This window comes from Neolamprologus brichardi, chromosome 5, assembly GCF_056152115.1.
Source record: "Neolamprologus brichardi isolate AB-2024 chromosome 5, ASM5615211v1, whole genome shotgun sequence".
Lineage (NCBI taxonomy): Eukaryota > Metazoa > Chordata > Actinopteri > Cichliformes > Cichlidae > Neolamprologus > Neolamprologus brichardi.
This window is the reverse complement of record NC_142108.1, coordinates 2,618,942-2,642,500: the sequence shown is the minus strand read 5'-3', so window position 1 is coordinate 2,642,500 and position 23,559 is coordinate 2,618,942. Positions and strand designations below refer to the sequence as shown.

Genomic DNA, 23,559 nt, shown 5'->3' with positions numbered 1-23,559 from the left:
AATATCTGCTTGGTTTATCAAGACACCACATATTTGCAAAAGTGCTCCGACGTTTTTGGAGACATCTGTTACCCACCAGCTCGATAGCGAGCCGGGGTTGAAGGCTCACTAGAGCGGCCAGAACATCGAACTCTCAGCACATAATTTTCAAACCCCCCGCGGTCTTTTGCTACTCAGGTTAAACATGATATATAAGTCACTTAGATAACTTAAAAATGTTGTTGTTTGGCTTTTTTCAGTATTTTATTTGTTCCTCGGAAAATCAGTTTGGCTGAGATTAAAGTTATAGTTTTTACACAGCTGAATAAATGTCAAAAAGAACTGATTAAACAGAAGTGTGAGATGGTCGAGAATTTACTCCAGTGTCCTGTTATATTTTAGATAGCAAGGAGCTGAGTTTATTAAACTCCACTGAGACAATCTGCAAATTTCATCAAAAGTTTAATAAACTATCATCTTGTCTTTGTTTTTAGTTAGCACATACCTTAAACATGTCAAGCTGTAAGCTAATGATAGTTATATAAGAGCAGACGCAAGCTGGTGCAATAAGCTGTCCGTTTTACATGATCTGATTAGTCGACTAATCGCAAAAATAATCGGTGACTAGTCGACTATCAAAATAATCGTTTGTGGCAGACCTAATTAGGACATTAGTACATAGAATTGAATGTGTGTATGTGAGAAAGATTTTTTTACGCATTTATCAAATGATAGTAATAAAAGCCACCCAACATCACCCCCGTCTATCTTTTGGAGTGCTGCCTCCCAGTGGGGGGTGTTCTGATGAGTTATATATATGCATCATAGCTTAATTTAAAAGTCTAATGGATCATGCTTGGAGCCCAGTCTCAGTAATCTATAAGTGATGTAGTTTTGGAAAAGGATGTGGCTGCCTTATTTTGTAAGAAGCTCGTTTTTTCCTCATGCTTACTCTTCAGTTTTAATAACATCTCCTATTGCAGGTTTTATGTACCTGTAACTCACAGCTCCACTCCTCTTCCGCACAACAACTTATTACTCAGGTGATCGCTGCTGCTGCTGTGTGTCTTTGGCTTTTTCATCTGCGATTCTTGTTATTTTTGTCCAAGTAACAGGTTCAATATGACTTATGCGCTCGTCAGTATCTGTCAACATATGTGCATATAAGCTTCTTATGGGCCAGGGAATAATAAATCTGTCCTGACTCATCGAAACCTGCTGGGATGGAGACACCCAAACCCACACACTCACACAATCTGTCCCAAACTGTCGTGTTAAACCGGTGATATCAGGGCAAAAATAGGACAGTGTCAAAACTGGTGCCAGGGAAGAAGATTACCACTGAACGTTATGCAACTCCTGACATTAGCTGCAAATGTTATCTATGCAGATAACGTCAGCTAGGTCAAATCAGTCAAATGAGGTGTGTTGTTCGTGTGGTGCGAACGCTAGGACCCGAGTTGCTGGTTTTCTCCCCTCTCACAGCAAAGCACCCACACAGTTCAAAATAAAAGACCACTTGTTGATAGGTAACGTTTGCCAGTTTCGTCACCGTCAACACAGGGTGGACGTCTTTTTCCCCTCGAGACTTGCTTCGAAGCTACGTTTAGCGCGAGCGCAAACATCCGCGTACACCAACAAATCAAAGCAGTATGTTATTTTGCTAACTCTAAGTTAGCACTTAGCTAACCTGGCGTTAGCTTTGCCTGCTAACATTACCTCGCTCGCGGAGCCCGCTGAATTTCCGAGTCGTCGAGCCGCATCGAAATATTCCCCAAACATTTCCGGAGGGCTTTCTATGCGACCATAGCTCAGGAAACAAGTTTCAAACAGAACGTCAAGCAAATGCCTGAACATCAAACACATTAAACTGTATTTGGCTCCCACTGACGAGATATCCTCCGAACAGGAAATAATGTCGCGTTCAACGTTCCTCGTACACTTCCAGTTCAGTGAATTATCCGCCTTCAACGGCTTCAGTATGCTGGCGGCACTATTTTTTTTTATTGGTAGAAACTGAGCATCAAACGCATTCGAGTTACGAAACTAGTGTAAGAATAGTCGCTTTTCTTGCTGGATATGCGTTTAATGTTAGCAGTGTTATTATTAAAGTTATACCGTGCAATCTTCAATGTTTGCACCTGCTTTTGGTTGCAAAAAATCCTGCTCTACCAAAAGCACGTTAATGCGTCATTAAATTCACGCTGAGCTCACTTCCTTTGTCGTTATTTGTTTATTGCAGGTGTGTCAAAGTCATTGTAGTTAATTTATATATTCTGTAGCTAAACAACAATAGTACTTTACTTACTTGTGATTTAAACAACTTCAGCCGTGGAAATGACGCGTTTCTACTCACAGTTCGCAGTACTGCTGGTATCCCCACAGCAGAAATCGCAAGGCAATTACATGAAAAAGGGGATTGTGTCCACTCAGTTTTTACACATACTTGTAGCCTTCACCAGCTCGTTTTGACCGTTGGTGTCACGTTATTGTTTTACCTAAAAGTTCCAAATAGCAGTGGGCTTCTTCTGTGTAGTAGTCAACATATTGCTCCTACAGATAATAACATAAGTCCAAATCAAATTTGATAAGAAATGAAAACAAACGTCTCGTAACATTGAGTCTGTAATACAGACTTTTTTCACACAGCGCCATGTAGGTTTGGATTTTTTCCTCTTAATAAAGAGCTTCATGTAGAAGTGTTATCTTACTTTGTCTAATATTTACATTTGTTTGGTGATCTTAAACATTTAAGTGTGATAGACATACAAAAAAAAAAAAAAAAAAAAAAAAATCAGAACTCCAGACAGGAGCAAACACTTTTTCACATCACTGTATATTCCCTAGTTTCTTATGGAATTGTACTGCTGAGTGACATTGTAGTTCCTTTAGCTAATGCACTGCCAAGTAATTAAATCTAATAGCAAAAAAAAGTGAGAATGTGGAAGCAGAGTCATAATGTTCACAACTGCAGACTTAACCCCTACACAGTGTTCCCCTTATTACCTGCAGCGTACCAAAGTGTTTTTTTTTTCACTCTCTCTCTTACATACTTTCTGTTTAATACTTGGTCATTTGTTTGTTTTGTGCTACTACAAAATAAATAATCCCATTTGGGGACATTTAAGCTATTTGAGGCTCTAATCTTAATTTCAAGCTATTTTACCAAGATATAAGTTAAGGACTTTTCACTAAAATCTATATAAAAATATCATTTATTTCACAAGCTGAGAATAAATTCAAAGATTTAAAAACCCTGTGCCACTGGAATAATCTGCTTGAGTCTGTCACAACTGTAATTGCATTCAAATTCAAAATGAAAACTCTCAGAATAGTTACAATGTGTCTCTGATTTATGTTTGTGGGACTGTTTTAAAAAAACAAATAAATTCTTATTTGTGGAGTGGGTACTTTATCATCTGTTTAACACATATTGCGTAATAAAGTGTACCATTTAAATGGTTTCTTTATTCAAATCGAACTTCAATTAAAGACTACAATATAAGAGAGAGCAAGTACTTGGCAACAGTGGGGAGGAAGAACTTTACAGTGACATGCAGACACTGGCGTTGGGAAATTTTAATGGCCTATATTCCCTGGTCTATGAAATCTTCAGAGAGAGAGAGAGTGTGTGTCGTTATATATACAGAGATGCAAACAGGAACCAGGACAACAGCAGCCCCCAAGAGTACCAAAGACAACTGTACGCCCATCCCAGCAGGAGAAGGAGGGGAGTGCCCAGGGCCAAAGAGTCCCAGAGGACCGGAGGCAACAGGAAGTCGACCCCGCTAGAGGCTGATCACCCTGGTACGAGGGGGCAAATACTTTTTCGCAGCACTGCATGTATTTGACACATGGACTGGCTATTCACAGTCCATGTGTGCGGGCCTTCAACCGAGCCAGATGCATACGATGTTAGGCAACAGAAAGAATGCTGATCAGCTGAAAAGTGGACATGAGCAGCAAAGGAAGTGACAGCAGAATTTACCAAGAAGAGGAAGTTGAAAAATAGATTATATAATAGAAAAGATTAAAAAAAGAAGCACAGAACGTTGCTGCTGTGGGCAGTTTTTCCTGTTTTTAACACTCAAATAAAAATCTATGGCAGCCTGAACATAAGTCCTGCTGATCTACTCCAGCCATCTCTTTAAGAGTGGTCTGAAAAAGAGAAATTATCCATTGAGGTCAGAAGAGAGTGGCTTATTTGCAGCCGACAAGAAGTGAAATAAATCCTCATTACAACCAAGATATGCAAAACATCTCTGAACCCACGACATCTACAATCTTGAAGAAGATAGGCCACAGTGGAGAACACCAGGCCACTGTCACTCCTGTCAGCTAAGATCTAGAAACTGAGACAGTAATTCGTACGGACTCTCAATTAACATTAAATTGCAGCCAGGGCTAAAGAATCTTGATTTTGGCAGACACAACATAAAGTACTCAATTCATCCAGCCTTGTATCAACAATTCAGGCAGCTGGTGGTGTAATGATGTGCAGGATATCTTCATGACGCACTCTGGGCCTCTTAGTACCAACTGAGCATCATTTAAGTACCACACCTGAGTATTGTTGCTGGCCATCCATTTATGTTTCAGCAGGGTGGATGCAGACATCATGTCACAAACCTTAGATTATCTTAAACTGGTTTCTTGAACATAACACTGAATTGAATGTACTCAAATAGCCCTTTGGGATGTGAGGACATGTGAGAATCACACATGTGAGCAATAGCACACGTGTGATGCTATGATTATTATGCACCAAAATCTCTGAGGAAAACTTTCAACCTCTTATTGAATCTGTGCTATGAAGAACTAAGCCAATTATAGGTACAAGCAGATCCAGCCCAGTTCTAGCAAGATGTACCAAAAAAAAGAGTTGATTGAGTCTAAATATTACAATTTAAATATATTTTGTGTGTATACAAATTATACAAAAAGCAATTTGTAAAAAAGAACCACGTTAAACGTCATTTTGGATTTTCCATCAACACAGAACATCATTAGCAACAAAAAACAATCTAACCTCCACGTGCAGAAGCTGCATGTTGTCAGATTAACCACCAAGTGGCAGAGTATGCTAACAGTCACAGTTCCATCAGTGAGCCCTGTGCAGATTCTAGTCTTGTTATTGTGGACATTCATCTGTTATTATCTGATGATGTCAGAAAGCAAACATACTGCTAAATGCAGCCTAACTGCATTAAAAAAAAAATGGAGAAAAAACAGGTTAGGTTATGTATTATTTAAAAAAATGTTTTTAATAAAAAGGTAAAAAACAAAACAGCATTATGTTACTACACGAAAAGTCTGAGCTGTTGTATACACCTCAGGCTGGAGAGTGAGAGTACAGAATCAGACCCAACTGGCACATTTAGCTAAAACAAAGCATTATTCAGACATAAATGCAAAGCAGTCGAAGACCAGAGGGTGATTATTTATAGAGTGGTGGAGCTGGATTGACTTGGCGGATGAGTGACTCATTCGCAGTTGAAGTAGAAATCTGCTCTATATGAATTGCCCTAATTAATATCTTGTGTAGGATTTCAATAACCTCATAAATCTGGATGCCAGAAAAAGGCTTGTCTGTCAGTGAGAGTCTAAGGGCTTTGAAGACATGACAAAATCAGTTGCAATGAGTTTTGTGTTTTATTTTTGGTCCCTGTCACATTAGTCAGTGTGAACATCTAGATTTCAGGAGTAAGACTGCTGAATTCCACAGAAGCCTTACATTCTTTTAACATTTGGCACTGAAGCAAACCCAGCTTTTATTATTAAATATATTTTTGTCACTAGAGGGCAGTGGAAAACGCAAAGGTCTACAGTTGTTGTGGTAAATGGTCTTGTGCTTTTCTACCCCCAACTGAACCTTTTGCTACAAGCTTCATTCACCCAATCACACACCTTCATGCTTTTAAGCACTTTGATCTAATTCAGTTTAATTTATATATTTACAAATTACAAGAACAGTTACCTCAAGGTGCTTTATATTGTAAGGTAAAAACCCTGCAATAATACCCCAATAATCAGATGACCCCTATGAGAATTCACCTGGCAACAGTGGGAAGGAAAAACTCCCTTTTAACAGGAAGAAACCTCTGGCAGAACCAGGCTCAGGACAAAAGACATACTGTTCACACAAACGGTCACATTTCAATGAATACATGGGAGAGGGGGGGGGGGGGCACTTTGAAATGTAGACTTGGGGAGCTGGGGATTGAACCACCGAACTTGGCAGACAACTCGCTCTTCCACCTGAGCCACAGCCAGGTGGTCTGTCATCTCTGTTTATCTCACTGTAATAAAAGTAATTGCACACCACTGTGTTGGAATAGTCCAATCACAAGCCCCTGGATGGGGTGCTGGTGAGTATTTGTATATGTTCAGAGCAGCTGCCTGCTGCTAAAAGTAAGTAGATATGAGCTGTTAGAGAATCAAAGCAGCAATGCTGAAAAGCAGGCTGTAAAATAAAAAACAATGTGCTTAAAGACACTAAAACAAGTTGCAGAGCTCAAGGGATACAATGATGAGAAATGTGTCACTGTAAAGAACATTTCATTACCCAAACTGAGAGGCTATAGGGGTTTTGCAGAAACATGACCGCTTACCACGTGACAAGGGTTCCCGTTTTAGCCGGGGCTATTGTGCTTGTGTCCAGTCACAGCCATCAGTGATGGCCCATCATGCACACCAGATGTGAGGATGTGCACCAGATGTGTGATTCATAAAAATATGGTGCCGTTTGGTCCCAGTTGCATAATAAACTGGGTGACTGAAGCTCCTATTTTTGTCTTTTTTTTGCTTATTTTTCAAAGGAAATGCCCATGTGATTTCTGTTATCATTTACTGTATTTGTCCTGTATTGTTTCAGATTAAACTGAATATCAACACTGTATTGCATTTATATTGTACGAATATGAACATACAGTTCCTCTTTACACTATTCCTAGCTGACTGTGCATTGTACTTCTGGCAGGCCAGAGTGTCCTTTTTTTGATAGTTAAGAGTTGGCAACCCTACATGTGTCATTAACTTGCACTTAAGCAAATTGTCAAGCAACTGAAAATTACTAGTTCTGCATATGAACCTCTTCCGTCTCGCATTGTGAAGGACAGCTTTGATGTAATTGGGCCCAGTATTCTATTTTTAATGAACTCATCATTGTCTTCTGGCTATGTTCCCTCTGTTTTTAAACATGCTATAGTGCAACCTGTTCTTAAAAAAAGGTGTCTTGATCATTGTGATTTCGTTAATTATAGGCCGATTCTCTCGCAACTCCAGGCTTACCTGGATGCATATGACATCTGTGATAAATTTCAATCTGGTTTTAAACCAAGCCACAGCACTGAAACAGCTTTGCTGAGAGTCCTTAATGATCTTCTCTTAATTACTGATTCAGGGCATTCTGCTGTATTAGTGTTATTGGATTTGTCCTCAGCCTTTGACATGGTTGACCATAATATTTTATTAACAAGGTTAGAATGCACTGTGGGCATTCGGGGTGAAGCCCTTAATTGGTTCAAATCATACCTTTTGAACAGGTCTTTCTCCGTTACCTTGGGTACTTATTCTTCCTCAACTGCATCCTTATGCTGTGGTGTGCCCCAAGGCTCTGTGCTTGGCCCAATGTTATTCTCATTATATATGCTCCCCCTAGGCTTAATCTTTGAAAAATATAACATTTCTTATCACCTCTATGCCGATGATATACAGATTTATTTTCAATTAGAGGATGACGACATTGCTTCTTCATTGCACTGCTTCCTCGAGTGCATGAGAGAAGTCAGAGAATGGCTTTCAGACAATTCCCTTATCCTGAACGAAAAGAAAACGGAGATTGTGTTGTTTGGCAACCATATCCCTTGGGGCCTATTAGCTGATACCTTTGGTTCCTTTGCTACTTCTTTCTCTGACTCAGTTAGTGACCTAGGGGTTCTGCTGGACAGCTCTTTCAAATTTAATAAACAAGTGTCTTCAGTAATCAAATCTAGCTTCTACCAACTGCGCCTTATTGCTAAGGCTAAGCACTATGTCCCTCATAATGATCTTGAAAAGCTCATTCATGCTTTTGTGACTTCTAGATTGGATTACTGCAACTCCCTCTACTTTGGTCTTCACTCCGCTCTCCTTCATAGACTTCAGCTTGTCCAGAATGCTGCGGCTCGCCTCCTGACTGGCACTAGAAAGCATGCCTCTATCACCCCAGTTCTTACTGATTCGCATCGAACTTAAAATATTGTTGCTCACCTTTAAAATTATAAATAATTTAGCCCCTCGTTATCTTGCAGATCTTCTTAGTCTATATGTCCCTGGGCGAGCCCTCAGGTCTTCAGCCCAATTACTCCTGGCTCAGCCTAGATCTAGACTTAAATCTAGGGGTGACCGTGCTTTTGCCCTGGTTGCACCGAATCTGTGGAACAACCTTCCCATCGCTATCCGTGCATCAGACTCCGTTTTATCTTTTAAATCCCGTTTAAAAACTCATTTATTCAACATAGCTTTTCCATCTAGTTAGCGTCCCTGTTTTATATTTGGTTCAATTTCTTATTTATGTACTTTATCTTTTAGCTATATCTGTTCTTAGTAACTTTGTTCTTATATTCCCTTTTATTGTTGTAGAATTAGTGCCCTTAACCTGATGACATATGTGGTACCTTGTTAATAGTCTTTTATTTATTGTCTTAATTTTCCTGTTTTTATTGTAAAGCACTTTGGTGTACCACTGGTCTTTTAAATGTGCTATACAAATGAAGTTGTATTGTATTGTATTGTCGGCCATTTTGGATGTGTAATAATCCTGAAATACGGTTTAATAAACATAGTAAACATATACTCTCTAGGAGGAAGTACATTTTCTTGACAAGCATCTTGCTTGTTATTTGGAAAAACTCTGCAAGGCATATGTCTGTGAAGGTTCTCAGTCATCCAGGTCATCGTAGTCAAAGGAGCTTGCAAAGAAAAGCGTCTGGACTTCTTTAAGTTACTTGAAGACGTTTCACCTCTCATCCGAGAAGCTTCTTCAGTTCTAAGGTCAAATGGTGGAGAGTCCCAGATATAAACTTAGTGGGAGTTTCCCCCCACAGAGGGACAAAAGGACCCCCTGATGATCCTCTAATCGCCTGAGCCAAGGTGTGAAACTGGGTGTGGGTCCCAATCAGCCAGAGTTTCAGGTGAGTTCATTGTGAAACCTGGCCCCACCTTATCATGCGAATTCCTGAGGTCAGGTGGCCCAGGATGTGAGTGGGACTTTCCACCATTTGACCTTAGAACTGAAGAAGCTTCTCGGATGAGAGGTGAAACGTCTTCAAGCAACTTAAAGAAGTCCAGACGCTTTTCTTTGCAAGCTCCTTTGTCTGCAAGGCATATGGATAGCCATAATTTTCCATCAGTGTGTTCTGCTGTTAGCTCCTGTTCACCGGTATTCACGGCTGTTACTGAAACCTTTTTTGAAATGGATTTGACGTTGGCAGACTCGTACTTAGCAAATAAACTCTTGTGATGTGAAAGTGAAATCAAACTGTTAATCAGAGGGAAAATAAGTTTTAGGATGCTAGAGGCTAATGTTAGCTTGCATGACTAGCTTGCATGGTTAGCTTGTTACGTTGTTGGATGCTAGAGGCTAATGTTAGCTTGCATGACTAGCTTGCATGGTTAGCTTGTTACGTTGTCGTTTAGCCATCTCTTGTTACCTGTCCAGAGACGGGAGGGTCACATCTGCTGACAATAACTCATTGCAGTAATATCAAGATTAAATAATTATGTTCATATGAGACTTCTTATGTTAGAACCCTAATGTTAGTTCAGGAGGAAGAGGATGAAATGGAGATGAGAAGGCGAGAATTGTGCTGGAGGAGGCAGACGAAGAAGAAATAATGAAAATATCAACGTAAAAATTTTAAATGGTACATATTGTTTGAAACAGATACTGGTTATTTAAATTAAAGTTATTTATACTATTTATCTGATGCCTTTATTCATTAATTAGTTTTTTTTCTCGTATTCTTCTATCTAAAAAACATGATTAAAAAAAGATTTTCCCTCTGTCCTTGATTGTCCTTGATGATTACTGCACCTAACCCCGCAGCATTTAGGCGTTGTGAGGGAAAAGTAGAGATAATTTCTACGTAAACAACGGATTAGTGATGATTACGTCCAACATGGCAGACAGGTCTTGAGTGACGTGCACATGACGTCCTCTGTATGTAACGCCTCCGTATGATTTCAGAATCTGCAAAAAGTATTATTAATATCACAATTGAAATTATCCTTATTACCTAGGTTTGATTAGTTAGCTGCATATTGTTTGTAGTATTCAGATCACTGACTTTCACTTGTGATGTCTATTTTTCACACATCCTCTTAAATTACACAGTTGTTAAACACTAATCTTTCCTTAAGCTGCGTTTTTATCCCAACATGGATTCTATTTAGTTTCCACCTAGGCCGGGTGATGAATGAAAGAAGTTAAGAAGGAATAAAAGGAGTAGTCTTCAACAAAGTTTCTTGTTAACAGTCACAAAGAATTGCTGCAGGCAATCTATAGAGATAAACACAAAGCCTTCGTCTGTGTTCTTCAGCTTTATGTTCTGGTCCCATTTACTGATCATAATAAATCTATAGCTTTTTAAAGGCCATACTGTTCTGTTTTAAAGAGCAGTGCAGCGCTTTGTCCTACAGTAACCTCTGGTCATGACTGTTGTCGACTACTCTTATTACATTACAGCTTGTGGCCACATTTCATTTCTAACAGGAAACTCCCTCCTTGCTTCTCTCCTCCTGTTCAGCCCTACGTTCTTGCCAGATGCCTGCCTACAGTTTAGGAATCAAAACAAGACTCAGATGATCAGCATTTTTATGACTGCGTATTCAGGCCACATTAGCAAAAGTGTCCAAGAGCAGAGCAGGAAAGGAGGAAACTGTTTGTTTTGCTTTGAAGCTGGTCCCAGTTCCTTCCAGGTGTTCCCCTCCCATTCCTCATGCAGTCAAGCACAGCTAGAAAACACTGACAGCCAAAACATGATATGTGGAGAGAGCTGTAGCTTCCTTTTAGCTTTGTAGATTACCGAAGTGAGAGGTGGTGCAGCATGCAGCAGGATTCAGAGTAGTGGAAAGTAATTACAGGATTGAAACCTGCCTGCTGCTTTTTTTAAAAGCCAGATTTGCTGTGCTGTAATCCCTGCTGTCACTCAGCACTGCAGGAAATTCAGATTGCTGTCACTTCTATGAGACAGTCTCTGGTATTATCAGAGAGCAGGTGACTAAAGAGAAATGAAAGGAGAGAAGCTGGTAAATTTGCCTGCCAGTACCGCAAAGCTGTCGATATTTGAAGATTCATGTCTCTTTCTTCCAAGATTTGTTGGGGAATGTTGTACATCTGTTACTATCCTTTTTCAATCACTGTTTCTGCATGTGCATTTTTATATCGATGCTAATGTTTCCTTGGACTTGACAATTTTTTGCTGTGTTTTGCTTTGATGTGAATCAATGAATGTTAGACGAGTCAAAAGGAGTCTACTCATAACAGACATTTGCATGGACACCGAACACAAAGTGAAATTAGCATTCAATTTGACATGTGAGCGTAGAAAAGGTGAATTAAAGTCAAACTTGTTTCCTATTTACTTATTTGTCTTCAACAAGAACATAAAAAGTCTCATTTAGTGCCAGTAAACAGATATATCAGACTATTCGTGTAAGCTAGGACCCAGAATAAAAACCCCAAGAAGACAGCTCCAAATAGCCCCTTAGCTTTTTTAAGAAACCTTTGTTTCCCACAGTGCATTCGAAACTATCACTAAGAACACCAAGATTTCTGTACTGTACACTGTACACAGATATTTCACACTATAAGCTTGTTATAAAAAGGCTGAGTGTGAATAAAAATACTTTCACACCATTTCTATACTTGTTATTTTCTCACATGCTGGTACATTGTCACTGTAAACGTAGCAAATGTTGATCTATGTCTGCCTAACAAGCATTACTAGAATAACAACATGGCAAAAGGATTAGTGTTTTTCTTTTTTCTTTTTTTTAATTTTATTTCTGCAAATAGGAAAATAGCATTTCTGGTATTCAAAAAAAACAAACAAACAAAAACAAAACAAAAAGAAAACATCGCCTGTGCTCAGGCATCACAGAGAAAGAGAGAATTGGATGATGATGATTAGGGAATACAGGTCTGGATGTAGGTCAGTAGAAGCAGCCTGGGGAGGCTCAGACACAAAGACAGCACTGGTTCAGACAGATAAACACGTCTGCCCGTCTGTTTCTACGCTACAGAGCATGGCTGCTTGGAAAGAATGAAACCTAGGGTTTCCAGAATGCTAAGAATCACAGATATAAGAACGATTGCTGTGTAAATAAGTGCTCTAATTTTGTGCTTATCCATAAGCACCAGTGTCGCTCCAGCTAAAGTTAAGACTGCCGGTAGCCTGCAGTTTGTAGTTATAAGTGCCTGTTCAACAGAGATAATCCAGCTATGTGAGGTGTTACGCTTGTAATTACAGCCTATTTTGTGAAGCACCGGTAGGTTAACAAGCACCACAACGTTGAGATCAAATAACACGCGGTAATACCGACCGCCACGGGCAGTTGAACCTTCCTTACAAAAATTGCTTCACTGTTTTTTTTTCCGCATTTTGCTGTTCCAGTGCATTTTATGGAACTGCCATAAGAGCAGGAGTGTTTTCTGACTGTTTCTCACTTTTCACTAGCACAAGTGCACTTGAGACCAGCAGACTCAGCTTAATGGTTTATGTGAACGGGTAGAGCGGGATTCCAAATCCCAGAGCATAATCAGTCCGACATTCCACAGACTGATCGCGCTACAATCAAACTCACATAACAGACTGAAAAACCTCTCCAGGAACACCACTGAATAGCTTAATGCGCTGATTGAAAATCCTTGGATTTCAAAACAAACAAACATCTATATAAAGGCTACAAGCTGTACACGTCATCTGTGTCCTTAATATTCAGTACACATTATATTGAATATGCTAATACAAATGATTGGATAGATGTTAGCTGCCTTTCCAGCTATTCATACTATTAGCTTTTCTTGCTGCTATAACCAAAAAAAATAAACGTTTACAGTAAGTGCTACTGTAAATTTAAAAAAGAGCAAAGTTTCACATCACTGTTGCACCTTATAGGCCCATAACTACTTTGTGTGTGTGTGTGTATGTTTTTTAAGCCACATCAGTGGGCTGCACAATGATTTCCAGAGAACAAAGAGCTTATAAACCGTATAAACGAAGGTGTCATTTCCATCCTCGCACAGAGGGCCAGAACAGGGATTTCAGGTTTGGCAACCCCGTGTTCAGAGTCACAGTTAAATAAGAGCAGTCATATGATAACAGCAGGCTCAACAGAGGTTTTGTGAGATGGACAAAGGCATCGATAAAGAGATTAGGACATACTGGGACTGAGAAAAGGCATACAGGTCCAAAGCATTTTGGATCACGACTGGATGAATGTGATCAAGGCCAGAGGTGTGGTCCAGAAAACAGTGAGTTTTGCTCAACTTGGCCAAATTATCAGGGACACCACCAGTTCAATACGACTAAACTATCTCTGCTGTGAGGAGCCTCGGCATCACTCTTTCAGAAGAATTCAGAAATTGGGAGCGGGTTTCCGAACTCTCTCGCGAGCATCGCGTTAACGATTAGAACACATAAGTGCAACAACGGAAGCTTCATCTGAACCATTTGAACCCTGAAGTTTACCTTTGAGGAAGCAAATCGATTGCAAAAGTAGAAAAAAAACAGATTCTATAATTACAGATGCTCCCATTACTGGTTAGCACTCGACTTCCCACAGCACCTGGCAGCTTGGTAACTGGAGCAGTGGGGCACGCAGTGGTTACAAGAGGAGCCCTTATAAGAATGTCTGCTGCTCTGCATTCTGCGACGCATGAGTGCGCAAAGGCCAGGAAATCCACTTTGAGCTGACTTTTTCCTGAGGTGGCTGCTAGCTCGGTACAATATGAGCAGCTCACGAGGAGCACTGAAGGTAAAACAGAGGGGAGGAAGAGACGGGACAGAAACTTTGAAGTGAAACGGCAGCCAACTCCCGAGATTCTTCTGAAAGTCCAGCTCGTAAAGCACCAAAAGTCCTGAGGAGGCCCGGACCCTCACCGCGCTGCCCAAATCGAAGCTGGGCAAGGGAGGCACGGCAGGTGTGGGTGGGTGGATGCTGGGCAGGGGTCAGGTCAGCTGAGGGTGTCACACGGTGGCTCTGATAATCCTGCTGGGCCTGGAGCTGCGGTGGACCTTTGTGTGTTTGGAGAGGTGGTCGCTGCGGGCAAACTTCTTCTCACACAGCGAGCACTCGTAAGGCTTGACGCCCGAGTGAGAGCGGCGGTGACGAGACAGTTCGTCGGAGCGGGAGAACCTGGAGACACAAGAGCAGAGGGGTGGTGTTATCCACAGCTAGAAGGAGGTTTAGAGACACACCAGCTAACATATCCATTAATCGGGACATACCAAATCCCTTCCTCCCAATGATGGATAAGATTACACAAATTAATATTGGATTTATTATATGAATCAAATCCATTCTCATGCTTTGCAGTTAAAGATGAGATATTTGTAGAACTTCTGCCAGCAGATCTCCTGTGTGGGAGGTACAGTAAAGGTTCAGGAACGTCTGGGGCCGAGCGTGCTGATTGGCCAAATGTTTTTGTGCTTTTGTACGGTTTTTTTGCAGGTCATGTTTAGCATTCACAGAATAAAAGTGGGAACTGTGGCATAAAGAGAAGGATTTATCTTGTAATTGCTCACAGTCTGTCATTTAGCCCTGTAACAGAGAGAGTAGAACAGCTAAGAAGCGACTATTATCTTCACAGAGCTTCAAACTTAGATAAGGAGTTAAAACAAGTCCCTTTGGAAGTCCCTGACATCAATCCTCAAAACTAAAAGGCATTAAAAGTCTTTAATGACACAAACGTAATCACCGTTCCTTATTAAGACTGAATGAGCTGGCGATGGGTAACGGGAGACTGAGAGGCTGAAATCAATATTCAGCAGATGAAAATGAGAAAATGATCATACGAAACAGTTTCCGCACGCTCAGTTACAAATTATTCGTTATTAATATGAAGCACTCCAGTGCGTTAACAGCCCTGGAAAAATCAGATTTTTTTACCTCACCAATCATTTAAAGCACCGCCTCAGCAGCTGAGGAAGGCCTTGTGCAGACACTGTAGCACAGGCTCAAACACCCCTCTCTCTTCATATCAGTGAGACCACCCGGGGAGACCAACGTTTTATGTTTAATAACTACCATCTCAGTCTCATCGGTGATCATCATCACATCTCAGCTCACCTCACGGGTGCTTTTCAACCCCCTTTGCCCCGCCCTAAAACACACAATATCATAATAATGTATGCATGATCCCTATCTTACAGTTAACTGAACTGAATGGTGACCTTACAGCTGCGTTCACCATGCGCATGCTTGTTGACGTTTCGTGCACATTTGGTACGTTCATCTATTTTGTTGATGTTCTACATTTGTTAACGGTTTTTATCTTCGACAAAATAAGCCAGCGTAAAAATGCTGAAAAGTGCAGCAGAGCAGGCGACATCAACATGAAGATAAGATCCCGAAGGCTGGGTGAGCATAATCACATCATGAGACACTTTCTGAAGCAACCTGCTGGGTATTAAATCCTCAATATCTATTTGATTATTTACGTTATTCATATTATTTTGATGTATTCCAAATTTCAAATAGTTTCATTGTTCATAATAAATTTGTTATATTTTTACTAAACTACATGCAGGTCTTTGCTAGCCTTTTAGATTTTTTCGTCAAGACGTCGAGATGAACGTAATAAAAATAAAGAATCTAACATCATGTTGTTTTGAAGAATACTTGAATCTCATAAACTCATGAGCTAAACATTTACTAAGGCCACAGATCAAGTGTCATTTTGCTGTAGGCTTCGATATAATCAGACTTCATTTTGCAGCCAGAGGTGCTGCCCCCTACTGACTGTTAGAAGGAAAGCAGGTTTTAGCCACCTCAATACTGGCTTCACTTCCCAGAACTGGAAGCTTCGCACATCTTTTAAGTAAACTGTTTTTACATGAAGGTATTCATATAAAGTTATGCTAACTTATGTGCATAATATTGTCAATTGACAAAATAGCTTTGACAATTGACTGCTGATTGCCATCAAACCTTTGGAGCCAAAGTGGAAAAAAAACACTAGACAAAAAGCACTTCTAGACACAAAGCTTAATGGGTTGTTAACCAGGAAGATGCTTTGTTAAACACGTAAAGTATAACCGAGATGGAAACTGAAATTCTTTGTTGCTATGAAAGTATTCTGTGGATGCATAACAAACCCTTCGGAATAAAGGAGCAGCTGAAATTGTTTATTCTTCTTCCGTTTCCTCATATTATAATAAACGTACCGCGGCGTGTTTGTGCAGGGTCTGTTGCTCTAACTAGTCTTGCTGGATAAGGCCATCTGCTTAAAACCCCTAAAACCTCATCTTAACTGTTAAACCTGCTACAGTCTGCATCATGTCCGTACCTCCATCCACACTCGGGCCAGCTACACGTGTAGGGTTTCTCTCCTGTGTGACGGCGGAAGTGAGCTTTCAGGTGGCTGCTTTTGGTGTACATCTTCCCACAGCCTGGGTGGGAGCACTTGTGGACCCTTTCAGTAGGTGGCACCCTCGTCATCCGAGGAGCCACTGCTTTTAGCACACCGCCTCCATGGCCCCCGACCCCAGTCAAGCCTGTGATCTCCAGAGTCCTCATAGTGATTGGCAGAGGGGCGATCTTTACATACTTCTGGTCAGTTGGCTTGTTATCACCACTGTTTAGTGATAACAGAGTGGTGTGGGTGGGGGGCACCTGGGGAGCCAGCAGGGTTACATTTTGTCCTGTAGCACCTTGAAGCCCCATGACCACATGGGTGAGCAAAATCCCACTTTGGGCCCCTGCAGAAGAGCCTGCTGGATTCTGGGCCGGGGCCAATGGAAGAGGCTGGAGTTGGAGCACCAAAGGAGCACCCAGGAGCACTGGTGGGGACAAGGTGGGTGGTGAGGGGTTAACTTGGGCACAAGAAGAAGGGTCAGCTGGAATGGGGCTATTTCTCCCGCCTTGAGTGGCATCTGAGCTAGACGTGCATTGGGAGGCATCAGTCTTTGGATCATTGATAGTCTCTGAGGAAGCAACCGGGAGAGCGGAGGCAGGTGGAGGGTCAGCGGAGCTGCATGGTTGAGGGGAGGCCTCCTCCTTTGGAACAACCATCCCATCTTTGACGATTTCCATCTTTTCCCTCAAAAACTCTTCGATGTCCTCCAAGGTTGGGGAGAACGGGGAACAGGGGTGGAACGAGAATTCAGGCAGCTTAGGCTCCTGACTGGCAGCTTCCCCTTCTCCCAATTCTCCCAAGAAAATATGGAGACGCTTTTCTCCATCCTCATCCTCCTCCTCTTCTTCATCTTCCTCATCCTCTCCTGGGCTGGAGCTGTGCAGAACCTCCACTTCCCTGGCTTCTGGGCTGTTGCAGGAGGCCGAACTGCCCCCCTGGCTGCGGTCTCCGTCCCCGAGGTCGAGGGAGAAGAGGCTGCTGCTGTCCCTGAACAGGTCATTTTCCAAACTCAGCATTCTGCTGCTGAGAGACACCATTGATCCTGTCCGAACGCTGCAGAAGGGATGTAGAGGAAACTCGATCCAGAAGAGGAGACACAAAGACCTGCAAAGGCAGCAGTGAGACCAGATTTTATTACCCAGCAAAAAGTAAAAAGGCAGGAGGGCCTGAGGACATCAATGACTCGATTATTGACTTCAAAATAAATATAGTCGATGCATTTGGCAACAAAAACATTAAACTCCTTCAGTTTAGTTATATTGTAAACTCTGATTATGTCAGAGGGTTAAAACTAATACTGGAACACAGAAAAATAAATGAGCAAATACTCTAATGATGCGCTGAATTAGACATAGACTCATATATCAGTCAACCGGATCACACACATATCTGTATAAACGTACCAGGTGGTCCAATATCAATAATATCTAGAAAAACATATGCAGGGTAGTTGGGGTAATGGCATCATTTAAAATTTCTCTTTTAACCCTGGAGAACCAATGGGGTCAGAGCCGACCCCATTGGTTTTCTAGGGAAACCATGGGGTCAAATTTGACCCCATGGTCAAATTGGCCCACGGGCTATTGGTTCTCCAGGGTTAATACTGGATGTCCATACATATAACAAGTTTTGGCAGATGAGTGCATGGCATCCTCTCAGTCACACTGTTGCAAAACTCTTCATGCATAGCAGCATATTAGGACCCTGGCGGACAGCTGGGGTCCCCCCCCCCCCCGAGTCAACACACTGTTGGAGTTTACCAATCTATCTTATTAGCCAGTTTTTAGACATATAAGAGGTTTGAAAAATCTCTGTGGTGATTATTATGACTTTATACTTTTTTAACAAATGTCCTGGGGTTGAGGTGAATGATTTGCTGCTGCACACAAACAAGGTTAAACATGATTCGGTGCTCTCCCGCTGGTACATGCATACTTTCTGGGCAGTTTATTTCCTGCTTCTGTGAAGAGAAAAGTATGAATGTACGAGCAGGAGTGTGAGAATTCCTTTGTGGTGCAATGCAGAGTCTACTCCCAGTTAGTGTAAGTCTCTGGTCCTCACTTGGATAAATAAATACTTTGAGCTCTAATATAACGTTAAACAAGTCCGGTACTAAATGTGGACTCTGACAAAGGGCCCCGTGCAGCACACCGCTACAGCATCAGAGCACAACAAATCTGACTGTCATTGTACTTCAGCAAGGTTACCACCTTTCAACTATCCACTCGAGTGAGAATGTGGGAACCCCGGGGGGGTGGGGGTGGGTGTTTAGTCATTGGGGTTGAGGCGGCCCTTTAAATAGAGGCGCTGCTGTACATTTACAGTATTACTAAGTATCAATACCGAATTTTCAGACAGTTGATTGCTCATAAAAGCGTTTTATTTACTCAATGAATGCCACACACTGGAGATCCTGTTCCTGTGTGAGGATAACTCATCTAACCACAGCAGCTTATGACACAACTAAAACATTTTTATTGTCACCGGGCTATTTCCTGCCCAGTTATTTTAGTGACTAACAAACATGTCTGTTTATACTGCTTAGAATAATCCATGTAAGGCTACATGTTGCATTTTAGTTAAATTTATTTATTTATTTACAAGCATGCCAATAATAAACCACAATAAACCTGTGGCTCCACTCTGTCGCCTTGGAGATGCACATATGGATCTTATGGAGATCCAACAGCAAGAAGCAAAAGGGCTGGCTACCAGGGGTGCCACCAATGGGGGTGCTGGGGGGGCACTGGCCACCCCCTCAAAATTTGCTGGTCTCCCCAGTGGCTTCCCATTACAAGACTGTCCTATGTTGGTAATTCTAATAAACGTGAGCACAAGAGAGAGGACGCCACCCTCTTATTTGATTTTCATATGTACCTATTTTCTAACTAGGCATAGAATTCTTCTCTTTTTCCCCATGTTTGACAACAGCATAATAAAATTGGAAATTATATTTTTGGTGTGGCACCCCAATATTTTAGTGGCCCCCATATGGCGACCCCTATGAAAAAATTCTGGCGGCTGTCTGCTGTCGAACCAGGGTTCACATGGACTCAGGCCTCTTCTTTAACGCTACACCACAGGTGCCCTGTAACCACAGGCTGGCTTTTATTTTGTGTGCTTTTGCAGCTTTTATTTTTTAAAGTCATTTCCTAAGCTGCAGTGCATTTGACCTCTCACGTCCATCGCAGTGTTGGTGCTGAAACACAGAAAAAGCCTGCTGTGAACGCTAAACGGTGTAAGAAACAGCAACCCTGTCTAGAGTTATGCAACAAGTGCTGGGACCCCAAAACGCATCGGGACTCAGATTTAATCCGATGGAGGGTCCCCGGGAGTGCGTTTACATCCCCTCACATGTCCGCAGCCCTTATGTTTAAAGCCAGCGTCCTGATCACAATAACTCCGTGTGCTTATGCAAAGGCTGTTTGTGGGTGCTGTCAGAGGGCACATGTGGCAGCAGGGCCTCGCTGCTCGCGCAGAGCACGGCCGCTTGCGCAGAGTAAACAAGGGCCGCACAGACGCGCCCACAAACACGCCAGAGAGTGCGAGCGTCGGATCACCGAGAGAGAAAAGATGGAAAATCCACGACCCGACTGCTTGAGAAACGAGCGAGCGCTCCTCCGACAGCATGGCAGTACAACTGTGCCCACGCAGACATCCACGAGCCTCAAGTTCGCCTGGGTCATAAAAACTGCTCTATTTATACTCCTCGGTCTTTCCGGAGGAGTCGAGCGGCGCGATCCCGGCGGCTGCTTCGACCTACCGTGCTTCAGAACGGGGAGAGTGTTCGCGGAGGTGGCGCAGTCCACGGCTCTCCGTGTTTCGCCTTTATTTCTCGTCTCCGTCGTGTTATTGTCGTCGCGCACTCGCGTCCCGTCTTTGCCACGGGTCCATGTTGGCATTTCTTTTCCCAGCGTCACGTGACGGCATCGCTGCACAACTCGGAGGCACGGGTCCCTTTCCGCGCCTTTGATTGGACCAGCGCCGCGGAGGCTCGCCCAAAAAGGAACGCGCTGATTGGCTGCCGCTCAATAAATTCTGACTACCATGTGTTGTTAGAGGGGAAGCTTTGCTGTTTTAACAGGATGCACCGTAGCCAGCAGATGTGCGGGGAAGGAGGTGGGAGTGGGGGTGACGGATCCACTGATAAGAGGTCAAGATTAACCTGGGCCATCAGACCAACCTGCAGTTACTGCTGGAGATAAAGCTGCCGTGGAAGCACTGCTACCCAGTTGTCTAAGTTCCGTGAAGCGAGAAATCAGGGAGGCACACAGAGCATCTGTTTATATCAAATAGCACAACATCCACCCATAACATGGATAGATGGATGGAACAAACATGCATGTGGAGAGTTGGATGAAACCTGTGCAGGAACCAGAAGAACCTGCAGACTCGACACTCAGAGGCTCCAGCCTATCAGAAGATTCAAATCTTCCAGTTGTGGGGCAACAGTGCTCTGAATCACGTGACCGTGATTTACTCCACCTATGAATCTTTTTAGGTAACCTTGACTATCCCCTTCACACACCATTGGTCCAGAGCAAAAGGAAGAAAGAGCCCGATATTAGAAGTTTCTTTTTAATTTTTCAGTGTTTATAATAAAACACTATTTAGACGATTTAGAAGGTTGTTACCAGTTTGATAACTAATCCAGTGGAAATGTTGCCTGTGCTTCTGATTTCCAGCCAACCTGAATAACATAGTCGCTAATAGCGACTCGCTATGATTCCTTAAAATCACAGACATGTGTGACGCGTTCACATCTGAGCTCTTGAAGTCCAGGTGTTTATGAGTAAAAAGTGCACGAATTCATCATGAATGTAATGACAGGATACGTGTGACATATGTGCACATTCGAGCAGGTCATTAGCTCCACATTTACCTGAAATCAGGCAGAACTGTCACACTGTCTCACTGACAGAAGAGTAAATCATGCCTATGCGCGCCGTTGGCTCAGCAAGTTATCATCTTAAATGCGAAAGAATAAGAACTTAAAATCCCCACAGAAGGTCTGATGGCCAGAGGCATTTGGCATGAACAGATATGCAAAAGGTTCAAACTGCTGCACAAAAATTCACAATGTAGGAAATGAAGCCCCTGATGATCTAAATCTCCTGAGGTAGGACTTCCATTATCCATCATTCACGCTTTCACAGTCGCGTCTTTTTCATTTTCATTCTCCATGTTTTTTTTTTTTTTTTTAAGTCTAACACAAAGTCTGCACATTTATTTTTCCTCTGTCAGGATGTTTTTTGAACTCAGTCGAATTTGCCATGAAGCTACGAGTGCAGACATGAAGCTGGCTAAACTTGGACTTCAGTTTTCAGAAATTCTGATTTGGCAGAAGTTACTGCACCTTCGTTTACACAGAAATAACATTTTATTACCACCATATCTATTTTTCCCCACAAATTTACATAGATTAGTTATTGTTTCATTAAGGAATAAGCAATTAACTCATTACACAATAGATTATTTATGATTGCAGGTGATTTAAAAAAAATGTTATATGCAGGATCTCTAGTGATCCAAAGCATGTATTTGGTTAATTAATTAATGTTTTCGTGTTGTGCATTGAAAATTCGAGAGGGCAAAGTTGTAATTGTCACGCCGACCACACCGGGGCGCTGTTATGCTGCTGAAGAAATACACAATGATACAAAAGTGTGCTTACAGGATTAGTTCTCAACAGCATTTTGTCTGATACTGGAGACTTTTGATTACAACAGTGCTGCAGATGAAGATGTACCTGAGTAGTTAGTTTTGTGCCATCCGTGAATCTGGTTAATTAAAAGCATCAGAAGAGGAAGAAACTGACACAGATGTGGATTAACCCTTCTTCTAGAACGCAAACGTTTTCTGTGGAGAACCTCCCTGATTTTTAAAATTAATTTCTGTTGCTGTTGTTTTCTGGGACCATTCTTAGTCCAGGTCTGGTTAACTTGCCAATAATGATCACAGCACTCGGAATGACTAAGTCTGTCCAATAAGCATCATTAGAGAAGTAAGGGCCGATCTGTTAGTCAGATTAACTCTGCTGGTACAAACACAGGTTTTCCAGTGTGAGAAGTCAGAAGATTTCAAAGACGGGCAAGCTGTGGCTGAGCTCATGTGGCTGGAGAAAAGCAATGGCTTGCCAGAGGTCAGTAATGATGCAGCGAAAGAGGAATGCGTTTTCACTTTGCAACCTTGCTCAGGCCTCTTCCAGACACCAAAAACTGACTTGCATTTTTAGCTCAGCAGCACTACATCACTTCCTGTGGCTCAAAAACAGTTTCATTACTGGGGTGTTGATATAAAGGATATTAGAGAAGAGGGATTTCCATCCACTACCAGTGTCCACTGATCACTCAGGTGACCCATTACTTCTTAATATTTAAGTCTGTTAAAATATTCACAGCAGAAGTACACCATGACAGGCCTGTGTTGTACTGGGACTGTGTGTCAAAAATAGATTTATATTCTGGTATCTTTTCAGTATTTAAGTTTGCGTGTCTTTTAAATAGATCATGCAAAAACTACAAGACCTACAGTTTCATGAAACTTGGTGGAACTTCTCCAGTTATAATGAGGATCTGGATCACTTCCCAAGTGGCCTTAGTTTTCTTTTATATTGAGTTCATTTGTTTGCTGTAAGGCTGCAATCAACACTTTAAAGATAAATACATCATAAGATACTATTTTCTGTTTTCTTTAACAAAATTATTCATTGATGAAGTCTTTAATTATCAGAAAATAATCTGAAGACCAAATACACAAACGCATTTTGAAACACTGACAGTTATTAGTAATATATAATACAATAAACATTATCAATTCAATTTTATTTATATGGAGCCAAATCACAGCTCAAGGTGCTTTATATTGTTAAGCAGCGGTCCCCAACCTTTTTGTGCCACGGACCGGTTTATACCCGACAATATTTTCACGGACCGGCCTTTAAGGTGTCGCGGATAAAT

The 23,559-nt window shown here is 41.8% G+C and overlaps 2 protein-coding genes across 2 annotated transcripts in view; both read right to left on the bottom strand.

Moving 5' to 3' along the window:
* Nucleotides 1–1,896, bottom strand: part of elk4 (ETS transcription factor ELK4) — a 22,941-nt gene extending 21,045 nt beyond the window's left edge. The window contains exon 1 of the mRNA XM_087840491.1: nucleotides 1,699–1,896. The gene's annotated coding sequence lies outside the window, so the exon portion shown is untranslated. The remainder of the gene's footprint in view (nucleotides 1–1,698) is intronic.
* Nucleotides 1,897–11,996: 10,100 nt separating this feature from the next.
* Nucleotides 11,997–20,509, bottom strand: si:ch211-117k10.3 (uncharacterized). Its single transcript, XM_035911775.2, has 3 exons — nucleotides 20,364–20,509; nucleotides 16,532–17,704; nucleotides 11,997–14,379 (listed from the first exon to the last, which is right to left on the bottom strand). The coding sequence occupies exons 2-3, from the start codon at nucleotides 17,635–17,637 to the stop codon at nucleotides 14,211–14,213; spliced, it is 1,275 nt and encodes a 424-aa protein (XP_035767668.2). The 5' UTR covers nucleotides 17,638–17,704; nucleotides 20,364–20,509; the 3' UTR covers nucleotides 11,997–14,210.
* Between the last annotated feature and the right edge of the window lie 3,050 nt (nucleotides 20,510–23,559).